The 27,337-nt window shown below is 45.1% G+C and overlaps 2 protein-coding genes across 6 annotated transcripts in view; one reads left to right on the top strand and one right to left on the bottom strand.

Moving 5' to 3' along the window:
* fli1 (Fli-1 proto-oncogene, ETS transcription factor) overlaps positions 1-17,327 on the top strand; it is a 32,005-nt gene extending 14,678 nt beyond the window's left edge. For 4 of the 5 annotated variants that reach the window (XM_086215434.1, XM_086215437.1, XM_086215436.1 and 1 more), the window contains 5 exons: positions 6,466-6,534; positions 12,691-12,750; positions 13,038-13,097; positions 13,878-13,925; positions 14,089-17,326. In XM_086215434.1, coding sequence (XP_086071560.1) covers positions 6,466-6,534; positions 12,691-12,750; positions 13,038-13,097; positions 13,878-13,925; positions 14,089-14,618 — 767 coding nt within the window. In that variant the 3' untranslated portion in view covers positions 14,619-17,326. Of the gene's footprint in view, positions 1-6,465; positions 6,535-12,690; positions 12,751-13,037; positions 13,098-13,877; positions 13,926-14,088 lie in introns of all 5 variants that reach the window. The other variant, XM_086215435.1, reaches the window with a different exon arrangement.
* On the bottom strand, positions 17,134-22,796 carry LOC147254019 (ATP-sensitive inward rectifier potassium channel 1-like). The gene is made up of 2 exons (XM_086215439.1): positions 22,676-22,796; positions 17,134-20,667 (listed from the first exon to the last, which is right to left on the bottom strand). Exon 2 carries the CDS (start codon positions 20,647-20,649, stop codon positions 19,528-19,530), a length of 1,122 nt encoding a protein of 373 aa, XP_086071565.1. The 5' UTR covers positions 20,650-20,667; positions 22,676-22,796; the 3' UTR covers positions 17,134-19,527.
* Between the last annotated feature and the right edge of the window lie 4,541 nt (positions 22,797-27,337).

Below are 27,337 nucleotides of genomic sequence, written 5' to 3'. Positions count from 1 at the left end.
TGAGGCCAAAGCCATCCAGGCAAACAACACAAAACTCTCTTTTTCACCAAACTATGTTCTACTATCATCCTTAAACAATGACACTTCTTTATTGGCTAAGCAGTTGTAAACAGAGCTGTGGAAACCTGGAGGTTTTTATTCCCTTTTGAGATAAGCATCGATTACATCCCCCCACTACATTTTCGAGCGCCTTATTCCACATGGTCCAGAGCAAGATGAAGCCCAGGTGCATCGCCTCAGGAATCACGCTAGCCCCGTGTGTAGGGGCAACTAAATTTGAGCCTTTTACCTTTGAAGATGTTCTCTGTGTAATCCTGCTTCATATGTTTCAGCTGTTATACGAAACCAATTTTCTGAGGCAGTATGCAAATGACTTTTTAATATAGAATCTAACATCTGGCGTGGTTGGAATCTTGAATGCGCTGCTGTAGACAAAGGCTGGATACTCTGCATTCTGAACCGAAGAGAGCTACTTTTTCTGCTGAATCTCATGACACAACTTTGGGTGGAGTGAGTGATGGCTCAACTAAATTTAACATTACTCCCCAAAAAATTGTGATGGGCCTCAGCGTGATGTAATGGGAACTGTATTTTGTGGGTGTCAACAGTTTTCTCTGTGCATGGTGTCTGGGCAGAGGGAGATGCTTGCCATGAGTATAACAGTCTCATTGTGCAGTGGTGCAGCGGGTGGATCTGTCTGACCGCCACTGGGCACAGTCCGCACAGCAGTTTTCATTATGGCCACTGGCTGCAGGACTTAGCCACGGCTTAGGCGTGCTGCACCGCGACTCTGCACATTGCTGCCCCTTTTTTGATTTAGACCTTGTGTGCTTTGGAGACAGAAGAGATGTCTCGGGAATCCTCTCCACTTGCCAGTTGAAATTGCTTTGGATCCATTCCTGACAATCAAAAGAGATGAATGCTCCCATCCCGTGCCTGGACTGACTGACGTGTTTCGGAGCAGCTCTCAGGAGAAACCAACCGTGGGTTTTATTGACACTGGGAGCCTAAGGGCAAGAGGAACCACTTTAGTACACAACGTCTATAAGACAGAGAAGGAAGAGATGGAAGAGTGGGGTTGAGGCTTTGCGCAGACCCTGCAGGGCTGGTGATTTGGAAACCAAAGCCTTTGTCTTTTCTCCTTTTGCAACACAAACAAATCCAATCATAGATGAGGAATAACTGTCGAGAAAATAGATCTCTGGCTTCACTCACGAGGTTTGGACCTGGGCCGAGCTTGCAGAATACAGAAAATATTGAGAGGGCGGGAAAGACTGAGCCAAGCCCTGCAAGTATTAGTGATTGCAGGTCACCTGACGTCTTCGTCCCGCTTCATTCAGGACCTCTTCATTCATTACCCCCCATCCTACTCAGAACGATAGATTGTGCGAAGGGGCACTCCAATCATTTAATACACATCTGTGTGCATCATGTGTGAGTGTGTTTATTGGACCTCTGATTAACATTCCTCAGAGTCATTAAGCCCTGTACACTCGGTGCAGGGCAGGGACACATTTCCCCACCCTACGGCCATACCAAATCAAAACATTCCTGCCATGTCATGCGCAGGAATATCATTCAGACACCCACACTGGTGCATCCGCCAGCACAGTCTGAACATCTGTATGGCTACCCAGCTGCTCTCAGTAACAAGGGTAGTTGCCAGTGCATTATTTTGGCCTCATTGTTGGTCACTTATCCAGATTTTTATAAATGATGGCCATCCGCACCCCAATGTGCTTTCAATTTGGGGTGCAATTTGAGAATTTGTTCAAATTAGTCTGTCAGGGAGGGACCACGGATTGTTTGCTTTATCGCACCCATGTAGGTCGGTTTGATACCACATGTGCTGGAAACGGAGCAGAGCAAAAAACCTCAGACAACGAGAGACTGTATCCTCCAAGAAGAGAGAGAGGGAACTGAAAGGAGCGAATAAGCCCAGATCATTCCCTCTTTCCATTTCTGCCAAGAAGAAGACAGAGACCCAAAAACAAATTTACCAAAGATTAAAAGAAAAAGAAGAAATTGGACAAAGAGTGATATCCATGACAGAAAGCTGAAGAAGTTTCTCAAAAAGTGTGTGGAAATGGTTTGAGGTGGTCATGATTGAGTGCCTTTGGAGAATAGCAATAGTCCTGTTTCTCAGCTGTTGCTGTTGCTTGTGTGTCTGGATGGATTTACAGTGAGGGAGTCAAGACAGAGAAAGAGAGGGAGAGAGAGAGAGAGAGAGAGAGAGAGAGAGCTACGTCTGGGCTCCTGCACTGCTCTGTTGCTGAGTGGGGGACATTCTCGAGCCCTCAATAGTTTATACAGACCATAAACATCTGGGCTCGAAGGCTGAGTAGGGAAAAAGGAGGTCTCTTTCTCTCTTTCTCCCCTCACAACATTTTTATTGAGCTCCCCTTGCATTAGTTCTTTCTATTGGCAGATTATCACTGGTGCGCAGGGGCTCAACGGCCTGGCTCTGCGCCCTTTACTGTTAGCTGTCTGCTGTTAGCCACCATTACAGAGCAGTCTGCGGCTGCTCACTTTACTGCTGGGGCTCAGACACTTAGCCCTACAGGAATGTATATCACATTAGAATAGGAGGACGTGGATAATAAGCTGTTGCTATTCGTGTAAACACTGAGATGAGTTCAGCTGTGCCGCCTGACAAAGTGCAAACATGGCAAGCACAAAAACAGCTCCTTTTTTTTGTTCCTCTGTCAGCAAGTATGAGCATTAAATTGAATGTAACTACCAAGTGATGAGATGAGAATGAAGTGAATTACAAGCATATTATAGGCTGACCTTCATGCTGGCCTGAGCAGCTTTATGGCAGAAACTGCACTTTGCCTTTGCTTTACTGCAGGGTAATTATATTGCCATACAGTGACGAGAACCTGCATTAAGTCAGCATTGAACTTTCACAGGGTGCTCTGAAGTATTTTAGAGCTCCCTGTAGGGCGTTCAAGTGCAGTTCCACAATACGTGAACGGCTGCTCAGAAGCGAAGTGATACAATTTAGTTTATTGGCTTTCACGTCGCATGGTGGCAGAGTCGGATATCAAGCTAAAACATCATAGCAAGAAGCTGCATTGTGGGAGCGCAACATCCAGGAAACCCATGAAAGGCTGTCACCAGATTCCCTCTCAAGGAGTAAAAACCCAGTCTGTCATCATTTTGGTTCTCTGGGTTTGCGTGTGAAGGATGAAGGTAGACCTGGTCCTGTCACGGTGAGCCACACCTCCAGCAGCCGTGGGTTTAACTGATTTGTTCCTCCACCAGTAGAACCTAGTGCGGTTAGCCAGGATCATTGTTAGCTACTATAAGTAGCTATGGACAAGTTGACCCAAACATTTAATTTTAAAAGTTGGTGCATTCATGTTATACATGTTAGGCAGCAGGTACAAGATCACGAGAGAGCAGCAACACACTCAAAGTTCGATGAGCTCACTGACTCGGTTATCAGCTGCTGGTTTGCCGTTTTATCCGGTAACTCAAAATGTTGAGGAAGTAGTTTGAAGAACTTTGGTAGGGTGATGAATATTGAGGTTGAGGAACAATCGAGTCGATGTGTAACGGGTCAGAACCGGCTCGGGATCTGATTGTCCTGTGGAGGTTTGTGTGGTAACCCCCAGCTGGACATAGCAAGAGTTTATTTTTCTAAATATAACAAGAAAGTGTGTTTAATACTGTTTGCATTGTTAAATGCTGGAAGTAGGCAGCCTCATTTGTAGCTCGGTGGACAACACAAGGGATGAATGGATGTGTGAGAGTTTGACTTCCATGCAGGAGAACTGAGTTTGTGTCTACAGACTTTTTTCCCAATCTTAAAAGGGAACACCAGAGCTTGGAGAGGACTGCATATGTAAAAAAAGTTATTTAAATACTTTTACTCCTCGGGGAGCTGTGCAAAATGTGATAAATTAGACCTCTGTCAGTCTGGGCCGAATACTACAAGCTCGGAAATAAAAAAAATTCTGTGGAGTTAGAAAGCAGCGATCTTACCAGACCTCCTCTCATCTCCGCTTGAAGCTCGGGACTCAGAGCAACATGACGTACCGTCACTCGAACGTTTGACCAAACTGTATAATGTAAGGTTTGACGAAAAAGAGGAATGTGTTGAAGGAAACCAGGCACAGGCAGTACGGCTGAAGAGGACGAGAGGGGTCATGTGATCACTTCACTTCATTCTGAAGGCGGCAGCCGTCAGTCTGTGAACGAGGCAGTCGTGCTGCAAGCCGCGCTCCATCTCTGTCTGTAACGGATTCTGTCCATTTCTACTTCTCACTACAGTATGTGTCTGCCAGTGCTGTGCCATGCTAACCCGGTCAGGCTACATGGGTTTTGAGAGGCGTTTTGAAAGTCTGAGTGACGTGGGGACGTAAACCGCGTGATGGAGGGTTTGACAACCACGTTTCTAGCATACTTTCTCACTCTGTTGCGTGATCTTTTTGTCTTGTGTGATCTCAAAATCCAGCGCAGAGGAAATCGTCTCAATCAACCCGGGATGAGGCGGAGGGACCAGCTGTTTTTAATGTTATTAAGGATAATATTGTTATTTTAAGCCATTTCCCAAACCAAGACTTTGGCCTAATTGGAACGATTAGGCAAATCAGCTGTTTTTGGCCATCTATTTGTTTTGGTCTCTTCTGCTCCCTTTAGATGGCGGAATGTTCCAATCAGAGTGGACCCCCAGTTTGTTGACAAAGCCCACGCCACATCTTTGAGGCGCTGGTATCATGTGGCTCGACAGAATAAACAGCAAGAGCAACATCACAATACGGAACAAGGCCTGAATGATCTGTGTCAATATTACACTTGTGCCAAACTGGAGGAGTTTTGAAACAGCCATCAGTCAATAGGAAGGAGAGAAAAGAAAATTGTTTGTGGATATTATGTAATCCAACAGACTCTGAGCAGATGTGACTGGAGAAAGAGAGAGAGAAACAGAAAGACAAAGAGAGAGTGAGGGTCTTCGAGGCTGAACACTGGCCAGTCCTCCCACTGTGCTGTCAGATTACCGGGACATGTTTGTTTTCTGAGAGAGGAAGAGGCCATCCAAATAAATAGGCAGCACAGCCAAGACTCCCTCCGCCAAACTGTCAGTTGTGCCCCCCCCCCCCCCCCCACACACACACACACACACACACACACTCTCACTCTCACTCTCATTCTCCGTCATGTAGCAGCAGCAGCCCTGAATTTCTCTGTGGGATGGTTTGAGGTTTTCTCAGCAATGCTGCCTGTTTGCCTGTCTGGGTCAGCCCACATATGTGGCACACAGTAGGAAAAGGGTTAACAGCCTCTTCCTGCTCCCTTCTGCCCCTCTCTTTTTCTGTCAGCCTCCTCATCTTCTCTCACACTTCACCCTTACTCCAAAGATTGTGCTTTGGTGGCTAGCTTGCTCCCGTGTGCTTTCGCTCTGCGTGAGGAATTATTTTTCTATGTGGAGCTGCGTTTGATTGCCGTGCAGGGACCCTGCCTCATACAATGGTTCCCCTGTTCTGAGGCCCCCAGGTTTCTAAACTAGACCCAGAGCCTTGGGGGTGCCTTGGAGAAGGTAGAACTGGGAGGGGTGGGGTGTTGGGAGGTTAGCATACATTTGTGGAGCACCCCTCTCCCCCTCTGGCTACCCCCTAAAATAACAGACCCCTAGTCTGCCACCATGGGCCCCTTCATCCCCCACCCCGCCAGCAGCAGGCACACAGTGTAACCAAGCTGCACCAAATCATAAGAAATTCACATGACAAACTTTTCTGTTCGTTTTTGCGTCTTTGTTCAATTCTTCCATTCATGTTTCTTCCCTCCTCAGCAGTTCCTCTTCGCCATCTCAGTGCTGAATCTTAACACTCCCTGTGTAGTAGCTGCTCTTGTGTTTTCTCTGTGCATTTTTGGGTCTGTTTTTCCACTCGCTGATTTATGCCTGGGGCAGCTAAAATTAAGAGAGCATTTTGGTGCCGCCCAGGGTGCCTGTGTAAGTGCAGGAATGCAGCGCAGACTTCTGCTCCATAAGGTGAAATGAATAGGCAGCCATATGCAGAGTCCTGACTCTGATTTTATTGTTCAGAGTTTGCAGTTAAAATGTTATCAGAGCTCCAGATTTTCCCTTCATTTTTCAGATCGACTGTAAGCAGTTGTTACTGAAGTTTTCTTTATATATTTAGGAGGAGATGTATTTGCTAGTCATTTTCCTCCAGAGATTATTGAGAACAAAAAAACTGGGACACAATTTTAGAAGTGAGAGGGACTTGCTGAGGAACCTTCTGCTGCCCCCTGCTGGCCGGTGTTATGCCCTCTCGTGTCTGTCAGAGTTCAGTGTTGGTACACAACAATATCACAACCATATCCTGCAGAGCAAAGATGATGACTCTAATTTACATGCATGTTTGTAATCAATTCAATTTGTCTTCATAGTTAAAACAAGGGCAGCTAAGATTTCTACGTTTCTCACTCTGTGTCTGTGCCTCTGTCTCGTTGCAGGTAGCTCATCATTATCCTACAACACGCCATCTCACACAGACCCTTCCCCACGCCTGGCTGCCAAAGAGGGTAGGAGCCCTTTGTCATACTCTTGTCTGTGTATTTGATTTGGTGTAATTGTTTTACGTCCAGTGAGTGAGCTGATGCTACAGGGAGATAAAAGGTGGTGAGATGGAATAAGAGACATTAGAACTCAGAGATTTTCCTGTCATTTTCTGCTTCACAGCGTCTGCCATCGCTCTGCTGAGAATACGGCGCTCTCACTTAAATCCAAAGCGCATGCAGTCTCAGCGTGCTAAGCTCTGGACAGGTGTACCTTTTGTGTTAGAATAATACGAGGTGAGCTGCTAGCACAGACTGTGCTATTCAGAGCCAATACCTGAAAGCTGTGACAACACACACGAGCTTTGAAGAATGGAGGCACATTAACCAGAAGACAAAGGCAGTGTGATGATGAGTCCCATCCACAGCAGCGGGGCTGAAAGCAGTCTCTGAATGTAGTGATTATGGAGGGGCAGCAGGACGTGAGACACGTGAAGGAGGGCGGTGGCTGGGCAGGTGCTGTGGCGACCATGTCTCTGATAAACGTGGGGAAAGAGTCTGATTGGCCACCAGACCAGATTGCATTGGAAGTGTGTTGGTGTGTTTTTGTGTGTGCACACGTATGACGGGGCTCACCACGGATGAAAGAGAGTCACAGTCCATGCTGGAGGCACTTTAGTCCTTTTGTTACACCCAAGAGAGGAGCAGCTGTCTGAGGCCAGGGGCCTGCACGTGGAGATTTTGGTCTGTAAGTTTATGTTCTTTGGTGTTTCTGTGAGGTGACAGTCAGGACCTGGGAATGAAAGACAACATAAACCATCAGGCGACTCAAACTCCTGGCCTGGGATAGAAATAAAACCTCCAATTGTCTGAATTTAATTTTGCATTGCCATTTGTCAAAATAACCCTGAAAGAAGCCGAAAAGGTTGTGATACTTCAGCTTGAACCACGCTGGATGTAAAAGATGAAGTTGGTCGGTGCCATTTATTCCCTTTTCTGTTGTTGTTTGTGTGTTTCACATATAGACTAGTTTACGCTTGTGTGTTCGAGAAGTGATGATTCAAAAATGAATTTTTCTCTGTACCCAAATAAATCAACTCACCAGATGATTTAATATGGCGCAGTTGCAAATTGCAATGTTGTATAAAATAATCACAAAATGACATTTTTCACCAAATTTTGTGTCACGCTAATCATGCTCGATATTATTTTTTTAATCTCAACAAAGATCTCATTTTTGGTGGCAAATTGATCAAAAACTATGTGGCCAGATTTCCTCAACTAGTCTTGTGTTAACTAACTTGTGTTCCTCATAATAACGTTACTGGTAAAATCATTGCAAAACCAAGCCGAGCTTCTAAGAGCGACGCCCACGGCAACTCAGGATGACGGCCTCCTTCCATTGGATGCCTTTCACTCTTAAAACATTAGTTTGTGCTGACACAACACAACGTAGACGGAGGCCGAACTGAATATCAGTTAAAAAAGAAAAGCTACATCCTTTGCATCGGCTATATGGTGTCACCACCAACTGCAATAACAGTGATAGCGTAGCTCACAGGATGAGAGGCCCTATCAGGGCAGGAAAAGAGGAAACACTCAGTCTGATAAGTGTCCGAGAATGCCCTCTGCCTCTATATCTGTCCCCGCCGTGAGCGTTAGCGGCCAGTGTGCTTGTTCTTGCCCGGCTTCAATACCAATCGACCAATGGGCAGGCCAGATAAGATTCTGCTCAGTCACCCCCGACCCCTCTCTTCCTGGTTCTCAGCACCAGGTATTTGGACTGGCAGGAATAGCGGGTCACTCCCTTCAATAGCATTTCCCTTTCACAAGAGGTGATTTCTATTATGGGCTGCTGTAACGCCGCTGCGCCTCCAGTTCAGCCTCCTTCCTCATGAGAACAAGCTGGTATCTGCGACAGTTTGAATCTTCCATGCTCTCCCAAATCACATTGTCCCAAAGTATTTTACTGACCGCTTTTAATTTAAATAAAATTTATGGAATCTCACTTTCATGCCGAATAATTTTAGATTTATTAGAAGCAAAGCAAGGTGAGGAAGGACGGCATTATTGTCTTCTGCCTTCATTGAGTTTTTGACTCGACAACTGCAAAGCTCCCTTCAGGAGAAACCTTTATCAACATTTTCTCAGATCAGCATTGCCAGATGTCCAAGTTCATATTGCCTTGTGAGAGCAGTCAAATACCATACAGGCTCTTTGGGGTAGAGTAAGCAGGAGCGTACAGCAGGAGACAACCCTTAATCTGCTCCAGACTCGCTGGTGTAAAATGCAATGTTATGAATAAAAGAGAGCATATAAAACACGGAATGCAGCAGCTATGAAAGTGTGTGTGTGTGTGTGTGTGCGCGCGCGCGTGTGTGTGTGTGTGGATAGGCATTTGTGTGGGTGGGTTCCTGCATGTATGCAGTTGTATTGTCTTTAGGAAAGTTAGATATATGTGGATAAAATCGCCGTGTTTGTAACAGACTGAGAGTTTTGCTTGCTGGAAAGTTTTCCTGAGACTTTTTTCTCTTCAACTTTGTTTGTATTACTGCTGTGAAATTTTGGAATTTATCATGTGAACCAAGAACACTCATATTCTCCACTTCTTCTCGGAGTATGAGGAAAGATGATGATTCACCTCCGTGAATGGGTTTATTTTTCTGCCAAGTCAAAGTGGCAATAAAGCTTGAAGTGCGCAAAGCTGTTCACATGCCGATGGCTTCCAGTTGCTCTCTTCACAGCTCCACCTAAAAAAACAGACAGATTAAGTTTTCTCTTTAGAGTAACAACACTGAGGGAAGGTAACGACGATGTTCTAGGTCCAGTGTTCTGGTCTCTGTCTCCTCCGTGTTCTAGACTCCGTTGGCGGCCTCCTCTTACGCGTTCTCACAGACGTTCCAGCACCTGTATTACAGGCCTGAAAGTGTCTCTGCTCGGCCCGGTCCATAACTGGACTCACTCCCCTTCTCCAACATGCTTCCTCTTTCTTTCTCTCTCACTTTGTCTCTCTCTCTTTGCTATCATTCCCTCTGTCTCGTTACCTCTCTCTCCCTCTCTGTCTAGCACTCAGGCCTTGTTTTGACTAACCGGTCCTGCAGTCAAAGTCTCCCAGGAGCGTGCACCACACCCCAGACAAGAGTGGAAACTGGCTCAAGTCGCAGTCAGAGCAAAGCCTGGAAAAATGAAGGGGGGGGGGGATGAGGCAGCTCTGTGTCTGAATTGTTGGCTCGCTCCTCGTACCCCCGACCACTTGGGTTTTGTACATTTTACATCTGCTGCATCTCCTTTTGCACATTCGCTTGCATTTCACTCCAAAACAGAGTCATTCTTGTTGAAAACCTGGAATAGTGCGTGGCTGTCAGAGCTGCTGGGCCTCTGCTGCCGCTGTTCTCCTGGCAAAGCAAAAACTGTCTTTTTTGGGTGAATTTGATTGGCTGCCAGTGACTATAATAAGGGACCTTAAGTATGTTGATGGGCACATAATGCCGGGCATCTCGGCCAGCCCCTACCAGACGGTAGCTCAGTTTGCTGCCATTGTTTTCTTTTCAAATTCCAAACTTGTGTTTCGTCTCACCCTTTTTGTCAATATTTTTCTTCCCTCATATTTTTTCTTCTCCTTCTCTTCTTTTTTGCTCTTTCTCTTTGTGCGCTTACTCATCTTGCCTTCTATTTGTAACCTCTATCTACTTGTAGATGTTAATGTGGGGGTTTTTTCTTTATGCAGGGTGGTGGATGTATGTGTGTGTGTGTGTGTGTGTGTGCATGTGTGTGTGCATGTGTGTGTGTGTGTGTCTGTGTGTGTGCGTGTGTGTGTGTGTGTGTGTTGGGGGTGTACAGCGGTGAGTAGAGGGGAAAAAAGGGCCAGTAAAACAAAGAGAGGTTGTCTGCAGGCGAGGCAGGCAGGAAACGCAAGTCTCTCAGGACTCTCCCCGAGTCACTGCTCCTTGGCTATCCTACCAGCCCACACCAGATTGAACCTGACAGCCCCCTGAGCCACGGCAGCCCGCTTGTTCTTTGTCCCTCTTCTCCCGCTTTTTTATCCTCTTCTGTATTTCTCTGCGCTTTATTCCATTCTTTTGATCGCATTCTAAGAAGTCACTTCTTTCACTTCTGAGAGATTTAATATCCTCCTTTATTCATACATTTCCAGCCCTGTCTTGTTCTCTTAATCCAGATATCAGTCTTTCCGGTCAGAGACCCCTCCCGTCGTCTGCAGACGGGAATCGCCTCTTTGATGGAACTTTGAAGGTTCACAGTTGAGAAGTTGGAAATTAGTGAAGAGATCAAGAAGTCTCTGAACAGCGGGAATTTTTCCAGTTCAGGGATATTGTGCCATTTGGGTAAAAGAAGGAAAACATCCCTTGAAAGCAGCACGAATGTATCATTAATTAGAAGTTTCATTGATTAACTATGACATCTGCGATCAATTAATGAAGTGGTGGAGGGATGACAGGCCTGAGTTGTGATATGAGGAGAACCGCCATGAGCACGAGAGTTTTGTCTTAGAGGGATTTATTTTTATTATTATTATTATTATTATTATTATTATGGTTTATTTTAGGGAAACCAATAGCAGGAGGTTAAATTGTTAGTATATTTTGGTCCACTAGAGGGCAGCATTGTATAGTGTAGAAATCACAGGCGACTGAGCTGATGATGATGATGATGATGATGATGTTTGGTTTTTACGGGGTTAAATGGGTCGAGATGGAACAGGAAGTTTACATCTAATATCCAGTTGAAAGCGTGTTATGTTCGTCAAGTGTTGTTAATTTGGGACATCTGCTATCAGTCATCGTTTCATTTACCGTCCTCGTCGCTGCAAGGGGAGACTCAAAGTTAATGAAGTCTGTTTTTTAACAGCAGTAAATAGTTTGTTTTTTTCTGGCATGTTGGGAGGAAATTTGATGTTCCAATAAAATCACACTTATTTTGAAATAAACACATTTTCATGACGCCCATGAAAACATAGAGGAAGAAGTTACAGTCCTGAGGTTCGCCGTGCAACGGCGTACTGTTCTACCCATCAGTTTACAAGGCCAGACTGAGCTTCCTCATCGTGCCAAAAAACTACCAGCCACATTTTTCATCTTTCAAGTCCTGAAATTCCCTGGATGGTTTTTATAAGCGAGGCCATGTTTCCTATCAGAGGAGGAAACAGTGGGCAGTCAGCTGCTGTTGAGCTGATTCATTACAGGTTTCTTATCCTCTTGGTTGTAAGGTATCAATCTTTCTTACGCTGATGGAGGAAAGATTGATAAACAGCCAACTTAGAGCGCCGGTACTCCTGCGACTCAAATATTCAGCCTCCACTGATGGGAAATGGGATTGCCTCTTGACCTTCTGACAGCGTGCTGATTGATCCCAGCAGCGTCCTCGTCATCTCCGTCACATCAGATCTGTTTAGAAACACTGTTGTATGTTGCTCAGTACACAGAGGAGAAACATTTCTAGCCACACTAACAGTTTATCCAGTTTATTGTGTGTTCTGGCAAGCGTTTGGAGCGGTTCAGCCCAGAACAGTAGAAGGAGGGTGCTTGCCAGGTGCGCTGTCAGTGTACCAGTGTGTCTTTGAGACATGGCCAGGGAACGATACATCCTCTGTTTTATCTGCTCGTGTCAGAGTGACTGATTGTTCCTGGAAGCTGACCAGCTTCACTCTCAGCCGGGTTTGAGCTGCAGACATGCAGGTAGAGCTCATGCAAATGGAGCCAGGTTGGCTGTCTGTCAAGGTTTCATGAAAGCACTCACGTGGGGAGATGGAAAGAGGGTGACTATCACACGCGTGGGCTTCTGTGTGTTTCTGTTCTACTTTAATTTGCATCACCCTCTTTATTTGTGGTCAGGGTTTTGCAAGCTGCTCTGCTAACTGTGGCTTTTGTCAAAGATTGTGCCATCGACATTTAAATCATCACAAGGTGCCAAGTAAAACCACACTGCCGTGTCCAGATATCCTGAAGAGCAACGCCAGCCACGTATTGATGGATTTATTGATGCCACGAGTCCTTTGTTTGTATGACAGGCTGAGGAGAGACATCTACACTTACAGTCCTAAGCTAGGAAATATCTTTCAGTATGGATAGAAACATTTTATTCTTCACCCATTAGAATAAATCACTGCCTTCATTTTCTAGGATATACCCATCTTCACTTGTCTTGTCTCTCCTCTGTCTTTGTCAGACCCTTCTTACGATGCTGTACGGCGGACAGGATGGTCAAACAACATGCACAGCGCCAAAGGTGAGGACCAGGAGCACGTTGCGTTATTCTGTGCTACTTATTTGCAAACACTTTTCACCTCAAAGTTTGCAGAGCACCAGGGGCGGTTCAGTTCTAACCCACACCGAGTCCAGAGCTGCAGCTCAGAGATGTGAAGCTGACGGAAGCCCGTCCAGCCCCCGGCTGCTCCCTTATTACTGACATCAGTGCTGATGTGCCTTCAAGATGTGTAGCCTGGGTGTCTGCTGCGCCGCTGATGTTCTCCTCTCTCTCTCTCTCTCTCTCTCTCTCTCTCTCTCTGTCTGCAGGCTCACCAGTGGTAACTCAGAATGTGACTAAGTCCTCTGAGCAGCCCAGAGCTCAGCCAGGTAGCAGCTCATCATGCAAACAGCAGCGGAATACTTGTACAATATTGTTGTATTTTTATCTTTTGAAATTCAGAATATTCATGGAAGGTTCTCGAATTGATCTTATTGATCTACAAACCTCAGCTTATATTAACGCCTGCTCAATATCGTGTCGAGAACGATAGCCCAAATGTCGAATGAATAAAAACATCCCAGACAATCATCACTCCCTCAGAAAAGCACAAAATGCATTCCCCTGGTTTTCAGCAGGGAACAACTCACTTTCTGGAGAGCAGCTACATCTGTCAGGCACATTCACCACAGTCAGTTAGCATGAGTGGGTTCAGTGCTGGGTTGTGAGCGCCCTCTAGTGGGTCTCAACCTTTTCAACTCACATTTACCAAGGGAATATTATTAGAATATTTTTTCTAAAAGTGTGATGAACATTGAATGATGCAACTCTTTAAAGTCTATAAATAATATAAGTTGTTAGTGCTAGGAAATGCATCTCAATCAGTTTGGCAAGCTAATTTTAGCATCAAGCAAAAAAAAAAAACAACACACCTTTGTTACACTGCTGTCTGATACTGGCATGAGCCGGTTGTTCCGTGGATGAACAGAGCTAACCTATCCAAATCCATTCAAGACTTAAGTGTTCTACATATACTAAGCTATATCGATATCAGTGAAAGTGAAATGAGTTCATATTCGAAATCCTTTTCCAGTCCAGCATCGTCCAATCGTGGTCACATTCCCTTTTCATCGCAGCTGTAAACCAACAAATGTCCCTTTTGTCTGCAGATCCTTACCAGATTCTCGGTCCCACTAGTAGTCGCTTAGCCAATCCGGGTAAGACTTTCGTTGCCTCTGCTGTGAAAAGCCTGTTGTCTCTCTCAGATGTTGGCGTTGATGCAACCTGTGCTGGATGATTAGATGATGAGAGGATGAGTGGTGGTGCTGCGTCATGCGCTCGTAGCTCAATGACGATGTTCTCGTGTGTGTCCACCGTCAGGGTCAGGTCAGATCCAGCTGTGGCAGTTCCTCTTGGAGCTCCTGTCTGACAGTGCCAACGCCGGCTGCATCACCTGGGAGGGCACCAATGGCGAGTTCAAGATGACGGACCCGGACGAGGTGGCGCGGCGCTGGGGTGAGCGTAAGAGCAAACCCAACATGAACTACGACAAGCTGAGCCGTGCACTGCGCTACTACTATGACAAAAATATCATGACCAAGGTGCACGGCAAGCGATACGCCTACAAGTTTGACTTCCACGGCATTGCTCAGGCGCTGCAGCCGCACCCCACTGAGTCCTCCATGTATAAGTACCCCTCGGACTTAGCCTATGTGCCTTCCTACCACACCCACCAGCAGAAGGTCAACTTCGTGTCCCCTCACCCTCCATCCATGCCAGTCACCTCCTCCAACTTCTTCGGACCAACCGCTCCATACTGGAGCTCGCCCACTGCAGGCATCTACCCCAACCCAAACGTCCCCCGCCACCCTAACACCCACGTGCCATCCCACCTGGGTAGTTACTATTAGACACCTCTATCTGACCATCCACTACCCTCAAAAACCTTGATTGAAATCCACGATTGCTGACCTGCACTCCCAATGACGCCGAAGTGACGAAGACTAAGTGAATCGAGGCCTGTGACCTCTGAAGAAATGTTACTCCTGAATGAAGGATGATAAAATTGAAGATTATTTTATACTTGTAAGGATCTATGAAGAACTGGATGCTATGGTCCAAAATGGAATACTACTTACCTTTACAAGACAAGCAACTGTTTCTTTATGTTTTGGACATGCGTCTGAGTTTCCTGTGCCTTTCTCTTCCCCGTCCTCCTGAAAGCCAAAGCAGGACAGAAGAACGACCCGAGTCTGTCTGCCTCCTCACCCCGCTACCAGACATGGGCCTATTATTTATGGGTCTCAATCTACATCCTCCTGAGTACATTATGTACATTAGGCTTCAAAGCATCTGCTCTTTCCGCTGTCTACAGCCTCATCGGGGTTTCTTATTCCCATCACATCTAGCCTTCTGTTTCCGCTGTCTCTGCTCGTCTGTCCATCTGTATCGTTTTATGTGTGTGGAGAGTCTTCTGGAATTCGCTGGACAAGAAGGAGCTCTCAAACAGATGGACTTTTCTCAGCACTGAATGAAATTTGGCAACTGGAATATGCCATTCAAGATTTAATTTATCCTCCAAACTGGAAGGCTAGAGAAGAGTTAAATACCGGAGAAGGACGCGCTGTATGTTGCTGACCTGGGTCAAGTCAGTTACTTCAAATGCTTTCATGGTTTGTGCAGAGCTCAAGATATACAGTGGACTCTCTTGTGCTGAGGAAGCTGAGTCAAGATGTAATTGGAAGTAATTTGCAACAATAATTCAACCCAGGTCAGAAATTTTCAGGGGCCACACACTCGGCTATTAAATGTTTGCCATGTTGATGCCTTTTAGTCATTTCCAGATGTTTTGTCACTCGACCATGTCAGTATTAATGTGAACGTTGTCTGGTTTGTGAAACGCGTGTAAAACAAAACAAAAAAAAAACAAAAAAAAAGAGGATGCCCTGCAGAAAAATCAAAATTTGTCAGATGTTTTTAGTTTGTAAAAAAAAAAAAGAAAAAAAAAGGATCATTTACTTAACACATTTGCTAAAAATATAAACATTAAACATAAAATGTCCTTTTCCTGATGCAATTATGTAAATGTCTACATAGAGAAACTGTATGTTTTATTGATAATGGCTTCCAGAACCATCCGGTGTTACGATGTGACGAATGAGAACCAAAGCAGTGACCCTCAAATGTTGTCGTGCCTTAACTGCTGTTTTATACAATTCATCATCTTCAAGATCCATGGAAGAGATCCTCTCTGTCACCTCCAGGTCTGACAAGAAATCTGACAATTTTTGATTTTGAAGAACACTGACGACGGTATGTCCGCTCTTTTTGTAGGCCAGTCAGGACCGCGTGGGTCGTTCTGAGAAGTGGCTTAGCAGTAAGTCATGTTTCTAGACCGTCGAGTTGCATTTTACCAGGGCCGGGTCCTAGTTTGAGAGCAGCATGTGTGTTTGAATGTTAGTTTCTCACTGATCGAAAGCCCAGCAAAATGCACATGAAACTCAAGGCAGGATTTCATCATCATGCAACTCCATCATGTCAAACCATATCCACCTTCAGGTGTTCAAAGCTGTTCATAGCAAAAGTATTCTTCAACCAGGAACTGAAAATGGACACTTGAAAGTAAATTACTCTGGACTAAGTAGTTTATCAGAGAGCAAAACCAATGAAGTATGACGAGATGAAACAAAGAAATCCTCAGATTCGCAAACGCTGTGCGTTTGTCAGACCTATTTTTTATTATTTTATAAGCATCAGTCAACTAGGCATTAAAGCAACTTACTGTATAAATTATGCAGAGTTATTTTCATATGTGACACAGTATTAAAAAGTCAAGAGAATTAATACGAGTTGACCTCGGTCAAAAATGCAAACCTTTTAAGTCCATTTCTGCTAAGTAGTTTGTTCAGCATTTTTAAGCGTTTTTATATTTGTACATTTGGGCAATACATTTTAACTTTTTTTTTTGTTTCTTGTCATTGTTGTTACTTCTGAAATCCAATTTGTAACATCCTACGTGCCTTTACATGCACAAAATATTCTCCAGTATTCCCATCACCACAAACGTCTGCTTGAATCATCCTCCAATAACCAGGGATTCCTTTCCTCGATATGCAACGTGTGATTGTGACGGTTCTTCCTCACTTTTTAATGCCAAACTGGCCTGGAATTGGTAGCTTGCCCTTTGCATTAAAGAATTTCAGGTATTTTATACAAAATAATACCAACAGTATTAATATCTACAACAGCTTCAAGTTTTATAGCTTCGAATGAACACATGAAAAGGGAACATGTAATTTGTAGCATAAAAAGTACTCAACTGCACCCTTAACATCCATGTTTTACAAGCAATATCGATCAAAGGGGATCTGTGCTACTTCATATATGCAATGTATTTTGGATATCAAATATATATATAAATATATGTGTGTGTGTGTGTGTGTGTGTGTGTGTGTGTGTGTGTATGCGTGTGTGTGTGTATAATTTTACAATTAACCAATGCATTATTATTATTGCCATTCCAGCAAATGTATGAAGTAATACCTTTTGAAAAAGGGCTTTTGTATAGGAAAATGTGACAAAATAAATGTTTTTACCTCTCTCCCACTGCCTGTCAATGGCGTCACTGTTGATGAAATCTGCATTTTCATTCACGACATTTTGAGAACGCGGTACTCCACTCACTTGTGTTTGGAACGTCATGCTCCTCAAGTGTGTGACCACTCATCACACACTTTGGAAGGGAACATTTCCTCGCCTCTGTCGTTATCGGAGGGACTGAGGACTATCGTGCACTGAGCGGTTGTGACATTTTCATCAACTGACAAACAACCTTCCCGTTTGATAATTCCAGTGTCACCTGGGCTCAAGTGTTAGCAGTTAAGCAACTTTATCTCGATCAACAATGAAAGTCCTCTCATCTGATTGCAATGTGATTTGATTTATGCGCCAGCTTGCCGTGACAAGGCGCTTTGGAAATGTGTAGAGTCGAGAAAAACGTTTATGGGTTGCGTCTGATGCGCCCACAGCCCTGCGGCAACTCTGATTTCCATCAAGGTTAGAATGTCCAGTTTGTGTTACAACCGTTTTAGTCTGCATCATAAAACTGTGAATAGTGCAGTGTTGTCGCAATTGAAAATTGAAAATACACTCTTTGGGTGAAGCAACCTTTAATCATGCCAAGCTCCCTGCGCAGGTCGTTATGACAACTGTATTAGCTCATGTACTTCTACTGCATCCCTCTACAGTCGTGCAGTTATTGGCAGGTCCCAAGGTGATTGTGTATGAACTAAATGACCAGTAAGTTTCATTCAGTGTGTTCACCCATCGACCACCTTGACCTTTTACACACTCAAGAACGCTTCACTGCCCTACAGGTGCAACTGATTGTTGCCGTTGAAACACACGTGTGTTCGCAGAATCGCTGCCTGTGCGACTACTTCATAGAAAATGGGGTAAAACCTCAGGTCTTGAAAGCTGAAATTGGCTTTGATCGGTGCTTTTTTACAACACCCATCGTGCTTTATTAGCGTGGGTGTAAAATCCCTCGTCAAGGGAGCTGTTTAATGACTGATGTGTATGAACGGTTTCAGCTCCATTAATTTGCATGTACATGTACACCAAATGTAGCTCAGACAGCATTATTTTTATGCCGTTAGTCCTGTGTTTGCCACACGGCTTCCCTCGGTAGCTTCTTACGCCGCCTGCAACAATAGCAGCTCCAGGTGCATCTGCAGCTCATTACAGGCTCCTAGTGGGAGGTCGGCCTGTGTTCAACCTGTTACAGCGCCGGACCAGACTGTGTGTGTACGCTGTCACGTATGGAGAGTTCTGGTTTCATGTTCAGGAGCTGCAGGTAAAATAAAGGGCACGAAGCGACAGCTTTCTTCAGCCAACCCCTCTGACTGTGTTGTGTTTGCATCCCTATTTGCTGTCACAACTCGGCTTTGTTTACAGCAGAAAACCCTTGATAGGGGCTGGCACCTGTCATCATGTTGCTTTGACCTTTCTGATCACAGTCCCTATATGATGTTTCTGCTCAGCAGCACAGAATAATGTGACACAGATGCCTTTGAATGCAAAAATAGCTTTTATTTTACTGTTTTTCCCCTGAGATCAAATTTAAAAAAAGACTAAGAATCAATTTTCATGCTAAAGTTGAGGCTGCATGCAGCCAACATTTAAGTGTTTTCGGAGAGCTTTGTTCTCACGACGTCTTCACGCAAAAAAACAGCAACACAGCTTCATCACCACTGGCCCTTGTGCTCCACCATCTGCTCGTGCCTCAGTGTTCCAACTGCTCAGCTTGTTCTAATGGTTCAAGACCAAGTGTCTCCAAGTCTACAACTGCTTTCATTGTGAGCCCACCCACCACAGCAGCATGGCCTCAGCACCTGTCCTTCAAGTCAAGTCACTGTAAGGTTCATATGCATGATAATAAGTTTGTACTGTTGTTCTGCTGCCTCTGCTGCTCTTGTCAGTAAACCTGATGTGCAAGGCCATCCATCCTCATTCACAAGCGCTTTCATTCGTATGTGCCTGGTGTAAAAAACCTGTCTTTTTCTGTTCTGGACTGGTTTTACTGCCTTGCATGACCTGGCTTCGCTTTTGAAAACAGGTTTGTGGTCACTAGACAATGACAGGTGTAGTTTTACTCACACATTGTTCACAAGAAGTGTCTTGACCCACAGACACTGTTCTTATCTGTGTGAAGTATAAATGAATAACAAATAAGGAAGGTTTTCTGTTGGTCCGTCAGAAGCCCGAGGTTCAGGCCTCTGAGACTGTGTTGCTAGTCTATTACCAGTGTTTCTCATCATCTCACATCTTGGTGACATTCCCTTGGTCGTGGATATCAATCACCTCGAAACCCTGGTTGTCATGTCCATCTCTGGAGTGGTGATGATGACCCTTGATGTTGTGGAAACAGTAGGCGCAGTGTGCCGTAGCCATAGGCACCACCTTGGAGAAGTTAGAGAAGTCTACTCTGTACTTTCCCTCTTTGCTTCTGGAGATGATGGGTAAGAAATTGTAGCCCCACATGATCTCCTGAGGGATAAAGGAGGTCCGGACTTGGCAGGCGGAGCTGGTGGACTCTGCCGTGCCATCGAGGAAGACGACTAGCTCAAACTCTTGCTTGTGGAGTGTGTCCACGGCCATCTCGAAAAAGGGGCTGCTCTTGTTGATGATATGGTACAGTGTGAGCGGGCATACAAAGAAGAGGTTGTCCTTCCCAGCGTCCACCATGAAGTCGATGTTCACCTGGTCCATGATGATCGTCTCCCCTTCTGGAGTGATTGTGGTTCTCAGCAGCTTGCCATAGACCTGGCTTCCTATCATCAGGGTCTTGCGGAGGTTGGCCACTCTTATTGACAGGCAGAGAGCGCCGTTCTTTGGGCTGATAACGGCCATCTCACTAAATGAGATGGTCTTAGCCCTCTTTTTAGGTAAAGAGATTTTGGAGAGGATGACTCCACACATGAAGCAGTTGATGATCGCTCCGAGGAGGGACTGGATGATAAGAAGGGCCACAGCGCCGGGGCAGAGCGGGGTGAGCGCTCGCCCGCCATAGCCAATGGTTGTCTGAGTTTCAAGGGAGTAGAGGAATGCCGTGGTTAATCCAACAACATTATCTACACAAGGCGTGTGGTCTTCAGGGGGGTTTTGCCAGGAGAGATCTCCATTGCTGCGGGCTATCCAGTACCACAACAAGCCAAAAATGAACCAGCTGAGGGTGAACGAGGCGATGAAGAAGAAGAGGACAAAACGCCACCGGATTTCAACAAAGGTGGTCCAGAAGTCAGCCAGGAAGGCAAAGTGTTTGCTGTACATGATGTTTCCATACTCAATGTTGCAACGGCCATCTTTGGTGACCAGCCTGGTCCTGCGACTTCTTCTCTCCACCAGATAGTCCTGGAAGCGTTTATTTAATGACCCAACCATTTTCTACAAGCCCACAACCTACAAGACAACAGAAAGACATAATTTAGGGATAGAGTTGTACTCATCAGCAGCAATGCAAATGTATTTCACACAGTTCTGACGCCTACGAAGAAAACAAGCTCTCAATATGTGCAAAGAACTTTGAAGTAAAAAAATCAGAGGTAAAAAAAATGGTCCTCTTCTCCAGCAAATATACTTGATGGAGTCACTCTTCTGTCATTGAGTCCCTCAAGCTGCCAGTCATCCAGGGACAATTCATCACAATCAAAGAGCAAAAAGCTGAGTTGACGCCGGCTGTCAGGAAGGAAGGGAGATTAAAAAAAGAGGCTAAGCGAGCACGTTGCCAAAGACAAATATAGAAGAGCGTCTGTGCCCGGTTGGAAAAGGTCACATGGACTGCTTTGAGTTCAATTAACAGCATATTATCAGAGACTATACGGAGAGTCTTCACTCCTGCTATGGTTACATAACTATAACGGCCTCATATGTTCCAAGCTGCCCCCCCCCCCCCCCCCCCCAGCAGCTTTAATCCTCAGTGTGTGAATGAATGCAGCACTGCAATAAAGACCCACATTTAATGAGAAGCAAAAATCTTCCACTGAAGCATAACGCATAAGTCCAAATAAACCAAATCATTTGGGAATTTTGATGCAACACAAGCATCATCTTTGCTTGCCAGTTTTCAATGCAGCAAAAATAAATGTGGCATTAAAATTATTTTGCAGCAAAACATCTGCTCCCAGAAAAACTTTACACAAACTCAGAGTTCTCATTTGTCTGCTGCTTGATGGGTGGTAACTGGTTTCACTGGGCTGTGCTCTGGCCAAGCATGCAAAATACCATTCTGGATCATGGTGTGCTTGCTGCTGAGTTTTAATTGGTACAAAACGACCAGCGCGGTGAGTCTGAGCTTCCAGCATCGCTCACGTCCAGTGATTTTGTCAGAAGAGAGCTGATAGTCGCACTGTGGCTTGTTTGCCAGCTTCAGTCTTTTTCTTCAGATGTGAACCGCAGCCTCCTGATTGGCTCGGCGTGCTTACATGCAACAGGAAATGTGCTGAGAGGATTTTAGGTGTTGAGCATCATAATTGCCTCAAAGTCACGCCGTCTGTGTCTGTGCCAATGGTCTGTCGGCAGGATCATAAAAAGATTGAGGCTGATTTCAGCAAACGTGGTGCAGGGGTGCAGAATGGACCGGGCGAGAACTCGGTCCGTTTGGGGGCCGATTAGTCAAATGGAAACAACTTTAAAACTCTCTTGATTCAGCATTGAAACTTCTTGACCTCAGCTGTGCTCAGAGTTCAGTTCAACGCTAATAAACCCATCAATCACAGAGAAGTAATCATTTATAAAAAGGTCATTGCAAGAATGATGGATTTTTAAATTGTTTGTATTGTGGTATCCCTGCTACCGTACGCCGCACTCTTCGAGCGCCTTGAATGTCACATTCACTGACTGCCTGTATTGATCCCCTCTCTGAGGTTGCACTCAGCCTCGTGCTGAAGCTCTGAGTCACAGTAGAGCTTCACATTCTTCTGGATTCAAGTGAGCAGCACGAGAGAAAGTAGCTGCTCACTTGAATCCATTAGAGCAGATTAAATGTGATTTGTAAATAATAATAATAATAGTGTTTTATAGATTAACAGTATTTAAGATTTGAATTTGTAACTTTTGAAATAAATGTCTCCACTGTCATAGTAAACATAATTTGTGCATGTTCTGATTTCAGGGTCAATAAAAATCCCCTTTGATGGATTTAAAGGATGGAGGATTCTGAAGGATTAGAGAAGTGCGTCTCTGGTTGCATTGAGCCACAGTCCAGTTTAATAACACTTTAATAAGCTAATCTACAATGTGCATGAATGAAAAGAGGAAAATATTTAATTTGGACTTATTTCACAAACCTTGTCCTTCATTAGGTTTTAAAATTTCAGTGAATAAATGGTTCACACAGTGCTCACCAAGATTTATGCAGCTGAGAACAATCAAACTGAAGAACTGTGGAGTTCCTTCAGTTCCAACTCACCTTTCTGAGCAGAAGTGCAACTTGTCTGACGGGGATGAATCGATGTCCAGCTCCACCTGCTCCTCCCTTCTCTGTCTTGATTGAGACGCTTAGGTGTGTCCCCCTCTTGTGCCTGTTAGGCAACACCTGTGTACTTTTATACTGTCCTCTCACTGCGTGCTGGGATCGTCCAGGTAATGTTTACGCCCTCCACCCCCACCACACATGTTATAACCCTCCCCCCGCTCTTATAAGTTGTATTTACCCCACAGACGCCTGGCACCGAGGGCTGAGCTGACCTCCAACTACAGCCACGCTCCAACTCCCCCAGTCTGGGAGTCAAACTGGATTTAGATATCACTTTTACTCTTTTTTTTGTTAACAGTTGCACTCTGTGAACACTCTGGAAAATGGCCAGACGAATGTTGACAATGGAAATGGAAAAGCTGAGTGCTGAGCATCTGTGTATGGTTCCACTTCTCTGTGTCCCAATGACAAACAGAACGTGTGGCATTATTTACTGTAGACACACGCAAACCTCGTTATTGCTGTTTGGGGAGTCGGTGGCGTTTTAATTGTTGCCGGCTTTTGGCAAGTGAGGAATGAAGCAATGATTTGTGACAACACAGCCAAGATGTTATCAGCAAAGATGATTTATTCTGGAGGAGCTTTCACTTTTTTAGTGTTGACATCAATGAAAAGTGTTAAAAATCAAATTTAATCCATGGCTGTTTACACATTGGGGCCTCCACTTCATTGACAATACCATAAAAGTGTTGAGCACATCCCAGATACAGTCTATCAATCAAACATCAGATCGTCCTCCTCCGAGCAGAGGCCGCCGCTACACAACTGCGTAGTGATGAAATATCAGCAACATAGGAGTTAGGATATAAATAGGAGCTGGAGTGAAGACGCCAGACGCTGCTGGGCTGAGAGAGAAGCGCCCTGGATCCGAGCTCCCGGGTCAGCTGGGAACCAAATTCACTCCTGACTTGAAAACTTTCTGTTGACTGAGAGAAGAAAAGTTGTGACTCGAGATCATTTTTCAACTCTATTGTTCCCAGCTGAAGTGATGAAAGAAGTGATATTACCTTACATGCAGCAGATTGTGGGCTCTGCAGCCACAATACAGTGCTTTTGACGTGCAAGAATACGACAACAGGCTGCCCCATGTTTACTTTTACCCACAATATTCCAAGGGAATGGGATTTTATTCAAGAAACGATTAACTCCTTTTATCCCAACTCTTTTATTTTTGGACAAATTCCCACTGAAACACTCATGGTGACTTGGTGCGGTGGGTCACAGGCTGTGGAGGCAGCAGCTCTCCTTTAGCAGCGGCTAAAAAGCGAAAGAAAAAAAGAAAGACAAAAAGGACTTGGTTGATAGAAATGGAAACAGTGGTGAGACGAATTCTGCCACAGAGCAACAACTTTTAAACGCTAACATTATTTTTCTTCGTTTTCTTCTTCTTTATTTTACCCTTGTATTTTTTTCTTTGTCATTCCTTTACCTGAACAGCTCACTTGGATTAGTAATTTAAACTGTTCCCCCTCCTACTGTTGGTTTCCAAGACAAAATTTGATGAAACCCTTCTGATCTGCTTTGTGCCATAAAACCACACTCATGTTTACCTTCGCTCTTTGACCCCGCAGGCACTCACTGATCATGAATGCGTTTAAAGGATCAGCTCTGGAGTGCTGATGACACACAAGCGTCTCAAGGCGTTCGTGAACAATGGCAGTTTCTCCCCCAACACCCCACCCCCAACAATGGCAGTTTCTGTATCAGTTGTCATTTATATCGTCAGCAGGTGATCAGTACAGTAGCAGACAAGATAAGAGAGGGTATCAGCTGATCGTTCTGGGCCGACGATGATGATTTGTTTGTCTTCATCAACTGACGACTTTCATGAATGCCACCTTTAAACATTTACCACGTTTAACTGTGAGCGGCGGAGAAGATTGAATCAAGCTCAACCATCTCATTTGCCGTTTGCTCTCATTCGGCAAGGATTTTCTACTGAAGCTGTTAATCATTCAGGATGTTGTCGTGATCCTCCAGATTGAGGTCTGGGCCCCGTCGGTCCCTCTGAGCCCAGCGTGTAGATGTGGTCGTTATCCCGGGGGGGGGGGGGTGCTCCTCACACACCATGAGACTGTTTTGTTTTTGTACGTTGCAGCTCATCCAGGCAACATCAGCAAACCTACTAAAGCAGTCTTTTGTGTTGGCCACAGCGCTGATCGGAGCGGATGAATACTTGTTCCTACTGCAGAACCGCCTGAGCTCATGATGACAAGTCAACCCTTCAGTGAGGATTTTTCATTGTTGCTGATTGGCCAGTAGGGGGCTTTGCAGAGCATATCAGATATTTTAATGATAAAATGCCATCTGAATTAATTATGAATTGCAGCCTTGAGCATTGGGGTCAAATCTTTCAAAAGGTTTTGGAGTAAAAAGAAATGAAGACTTTGTGTTTATTAAACGTGTGATTCAGACGTCCTTTGGCTCCACCCACATACATTCAGCTTCATCTGACGGCCGAATGCTTCTGTAGACCTTAGGGACAGTGGCTGCTTGTACATCTTGTACATTATGCATGTGCGTGTGTGTGTGTGTGTGTGTGTGTGTGTGTGTGTGTGTGTGTGTGTGTGTGTGCGCATCTGTGTATGTGTGCGCACGCGCATGTGTGTGTGTGTGTACACTAATTGTAACCATTTTGCTAGGTCATCATGTCACTGAGCATTTATATTCCATATCCATCATTCTCAGACTAAAAATGGCAAAGTGCTAAATGCCAAGTGTTGCAACCTCAAGCTGTGCAAATGAAATGTGCTGGTGAAGCATTCCCCTGTCGTGATGACACTCACATGAGCAGCAAGCCTCTCTGACCATGTCACTGCTTTGTTACCAGCATGCTTCTGAGCTGGGAGCATTTTTGCCCCGACAGATATGCAGCATCTGTGAATCCAGTATTGATGCCTTTGGCTGCAATGTGCATATCAATAGGAGCCTTTGGCTGACGTCTGTGAGCATAACAACGAGTGGCCAGGCCGACAGGGCCGGTGGGGATTTTCCAGCAGAGGACTTAATACTGCACCTGCTTGTCCACCGACTGCTGGGCTTCGTCGAAGCCACAGAGTCACTCCTGCTTCTCCTGTGTTGTTATTTACCCACAGTTTGTCTCAAGATGAACTAAATCAGTGATCAGGTGCGACTGTGAAATGAAAGCTCAAAGATAGGGCAAAGGTAAAGTTACTGTCTTTAGATGAAATTACTGGTGCAATAACGTTTATCACGCAGGGCTGGATGCTGTCACATTCCTACAAGTTCACATCTGTGAATGTCGTTAGTGGTACTAGTACCTAGAATCTGTTACTAGCGTGCAACCATACTTTTTCATTTCCCTACAAACAAATTCCAGTTGTAAAATTTAAGGCGGAGCATTTCCAGGCGTGCAGCAGCTACCGGGGACTGGTTGTCAGATATCGCTTTAAGGTGTAGTTCGCATTTGACCAGGTGTTTCCTCAGGTGAGATGCGTTATCTTGGCCCACTTTGCATCTCAGATTACAAGCAACTTAATTGTCTAGGAAGACTTTTAAAAAGTTCCCCATTGCCTTGATGTGTTCTCAGGTACCAGCACTTGATTTATCAGGAATCAGTTCTCCGTAGTTCCAGCACAATTGCGGAACCTTAAAAGAATCAAGCTGGGCACTCAGACCTGTTTGATTGGAGGTTCTGTATTGTTGACTAGGATTTGGCACAAACATATCCAGTGTCATTACTAGGAGGGTGCGTTGACATGTGAAGGATCGTTGGGGAATTTCCTCAAGCTCAATCACTTTGGAGGTTCCAGAGGGTCACATGGAGATCACGCGTGTCCTCGTGTTATCCTTTCATCATACCAGGTCACGGTGTAGCGCTGCTTCCTGTGGCTCATCCACCACTCAGAGGACTTCAGCCTGATTGCATCGCCACCAAGCCTGAATGAGGAGGTGAATGAAGGGGAAAGAAACACACAGACCTTCGATTGCTGGCTTGTTTTTCTCGGCCCATCCCTCTGTGGCATGTGTGGAATGAGCGCAAGTTCAATTTTGTAAGATGAAAAGTGACACCTGGTGACAAAATCCACCAGAGAACGCTGCACTATTGTTCCACTTGAGGGATTGATTATACCGTTCCTCTGTTGTGGATACAGCCACACCGCCGTTATATCTCCTTTCACGCGGTTCAACGGCTTGTTGTTCTTCTTTTATGGCTACTTCATTATGTTCATCATTTTGGGTGTCCAAAAGTCATTTTCTGCTAATGAAAAAAAATGGGACGTGTTGTTATGAAGACTAATCTCTTCTTTGCAGTGCTTCTAATGACGTTCTGACGGGCCTCCCTACGGACTGCAGTGGAGTGCAGCACCGCTACGCTTGCATATTAAGGCCTGCACATGATCTGGAGCTACAAGGCACCAGAGAGCGAGGAAGCCTTTGTGCCTGGAGGGTTATGATCCAGTGTTACATGATTTTGTCTCTCAGTGAAAACTCAACCTGACAGCAGCTCTCAGCAGGCCGTATTTCTTTAACACATGGCCATTAGAAGAGGTGGTTGCTTTAAAGCCAGGATGCCCAACTCTTTTGATGCTGATGGTGTCTGACTCGTGTGGAGGGGCTGGACTTCAGTAAAGG

Source organism: Aulostomus chinensis, chromosome 10 (genome assembly GCF_037954235.1).
Source record: "Aulostomus chinensis isolate RoL2024-O1b breed Wild chromosome 10, RoL_Achi_v1.0, whole genome shotgun sequence".
In the NCBI taxonomy this organism is placed as follows: Eukaryota; Metazoa; Chordata; class Actinopteri; order Syngnathiformes; family Aulostomidae; genus Aulostomus; species Aulostomus chinensis.
The sequence above is the reverse complement of the archived record's forward strand: the minus strand, read 5'-3'. Positions and strand labels throughout refer to the sequence as shown.

Coding starts and splice junctions, on each gene's coding strand:
- LOC147254019 (XM_086215439.1), bottom strand. CDS start 20,649: ATGGTTGGGTCATTAAATAAACGCTTCCAGGACTATCTGGTGGAGAGA.